This window comes from Nicotiana tabacum, chromosome 15 (assembly GCF_000715075.1).
Source record: "Nicotiana tabacum cultivar K326 chromosome 15, ASM71507v2, whole genome shotgun sequence".
NCBI classification, from domain to species: domain Eukaryota; kingdom Viridiplantae; phylum Streptophyta; class Magnoliopsida; order Solanales; family Solanaceae; genus Nicotiana; species Nicotiana tabacum.
This window is the reverse complement of record NC_134094.1, coordinates 92,385,056-92,387,827: the sequence shown is the minus strand read 5'-3', so window position 1 is coordinate 92,387,827 and position 2,772 is coordinate 92,385,056. Positions and strand designations below refer to the sequence as shown.

General features: G+C 43.3%; 1 protein-coding gene across 1 annotated transcript; it reads left to right on the top strand.

The window, feature by feature from the left end:
- Positions 1–797: 797 nt before the first annotated feature.
- Positions 798–1,190, top strand: LOC142169729 (uncharacterized). Its single transcript, XM_075231632.1, has one exon. It carries the CDS (start codon positions 798–800, stop codon positions 1,188–1,190), a length of 393 nt encoding a protein of 130 aa, XP_075087733.1.
- The last annotated feature ends 1,582 nt before the right edge of the window (positions 1,191–2,772 follow it).

Genomic DNA, 2,772 nt, shown 5'->3' with positions numbered 1-2,772 from the left:
TTGAATTCATCAATCATTTCATAGCCCAGTCCATGGTAATCTGTGAACCCATTTTCATGGTGCTAAAGAAGGATGCTGCCACGAAATGGACAGAGGAGTGCCAGAAAGCCTTCGACAGAATCAAAGAGTATCTTTCAAACCCGCCAGTGATGGTTCCCCCCGAATTAGGGAATCCATTGTTGCTCTATTTGTCAGTCTTAGACAACGCTTTCGGTTGTGTGTTTGGGACAACATGACGAAACTGGGAGAAAGGAGCAAGCCATCTACTACTTAAAGCAGTAAGTTCACATAATGCGAAGCCAAGTATACCTTGATAGAACACACTTTCTGTGCTCTGACTTGGATTTCCTAGAAGCTAAGGCATTACATGTCGGCATATACTATGCATCTGATATCTTGGCTTGACCCTCTCAAGTATAATTTTTATAAGCCAATGTCTACCAGAAAGCTAGCTAAATGGAAAATTCTCCTCGGTGAATTTGACATTGTGTACATAACTCAGAAGGCTATCAAAGGACAAGCTTAGCCGACCACCTCACCGAGAATCTAGTGGATGGAGATTACGAACTGCTTACCACATATTTCCCTGATGAAGAAGTATTATTTGCCGGGGAGGATATTGTCAAATCACACCCTGTGTGGAGAATGTTTTACGATAGAGCAGCAAATTTCAAAGGAGTCAGAATTGGGGCAGTCCTGATTTCTGAATCTGGACAGCACTACCCAGCATTGGCAAAGATAAGATTCCCTTGTACCAATGATATGGATGAATACGAAGCGTGCATCCTTAAAATCGAATGGCAGTGGATATGAACATCAAAGAACTTTTGGTCATAGGAGATTCTGATTTGCTGATACACCAAGTCCAAGGAGAATGGTACACCAAGAATGTCAAGATACTGTCATACATGCACAACGTGAAGGAGCTGTGCAAGAAGTTCACAAAGATTGAGTTCAAGCATGTCCCCGGGATTCAGAACGAGTTCGCTGACGCTCTTGCAACCCTATCATCTATGATTCAGCATCCAGACAAGAACTACACCGACCCTATCGAGGTAGAGACCAGGGATCAACATGCCTATTGCTTCCATGTAAATGAAGAATCAGATGGTAAATCACGGTATCAAGACATCAAGAAATTCCTTGTGACCCAGGAGTACCCAAAAAATGCTATTAATGGTCAAAAGTGAGCCCTCAGGAGGTTGGCAAACCACTTTTTCCTCAACGGGGAAATCTTGTACAGAAGGACCATAGACTTAGGTTTGATGAGATGTGTAGAAGCCGCTAAAGTAACCAGACTGCTAGAAGATATACATGCAGGGACATGCGGACCCCACACGAACGGGTTCACATTAGCTAAGAAACGTTTGAGGGATGGATAATTTTGGATGACTATGGAAAGCGACAGTATCTGCTACATGCAGAAGTGTCACCAGTGCCAGACTCATGGAGATTTCATACGGGTTCCACCAAATGAGTTAAACGTAATGAGATCACCCTGGTCGTTCGCCGCCTGGGCATGGACATGATTGGACCCATAGAGCCTACAACATCAAACGGACATCGTTTCATCTTTGTGGCTATCGAATATTTCACCAAATGGGTCCAAGCGTCTACTTATAAGGCCGTCACAAAGAAGGTAGTCGTGGATTTTGTCCGAAACAACATCGTCTACAGATTTGGGATATCAGAGTCTATTATCACTGACAATGCCGCTAACCTCAACAGTGACCTCATGAGAGAAATCTGCGAGAAGTTCGGAATTGTCCACCGCAATTCCACAACCTACAGACCACAAATGAATAGGGCAATCGAGGAAGCCACAAGAATAACAAGAGGATTCTTTGAAAGATAGTGGACAATCAAAGACAATGGCACGAGAAGCTACCTTTTGCTTTACTGGGTTATCGGACCACTATGAGAACATCCACTAGGGCAACGCCATACATGTTGGTATACGACACTGACGCGGTGAAACCCAAAGAGGTGGAGATACCATTCTTAAGAGGCATAATTGGACGATGCACAGTGGATACGGATTAGGCAAGAACAATTCATGCTCATTGACGAGAGAAGAATGGATATAGCATGTCATGGCCAGCTATATCAGAACATGATGGCTAGTGCATTTCACAAAAGAGTGAAGCCTCGCCAATTGGCACTAAGGCTGTTGGTTCTGGAGATAATCTTTCCCCATCAAGAAGAAGCCAAAGAAAAGTTTGCACCAAACTGTCAAGGACCTTACGTGGTTCACCAAGCACTATCGGGTGGAGCTCTAATCTTGGCGGAAATAGATGGAAGTGTCAGCACGAATCCTATTAACTCAGACGCAATCAAGAGGTACTATGTCTGAAGACAAATAGAGTTAGGGATTTTGATGTAACAGAACTACGTTCAACCTGACTTCCTACTGAGGGATAAGTAGACAAATATCACTTTTGTGTGTTGTTCAGGAACTACGCCGACCCTCAGAAAGGAATACGTAGGCAATCCTCATCGGATTTAGTCATCTTTTGTAATTGAACAACATTCGGCCTGATTCCATTTGGATACGTAGGCTGTCTGAGTTAGACTCGGTCATTTTTATTCTTAATCTCATCATTTTGCATATGTTGTAATCGAACTACGCTTCGACCAGATTCCATTTGGATACGTAGGCTGCCTGAGTCAGGCTCGTCATTTTCATCATATTTTATGATCATCTGTCGAACTGTGTGTAGACCTGATTCTGTTTTGAATACGTAGGCAACCTGAAAGGGTTTAGTCATAACC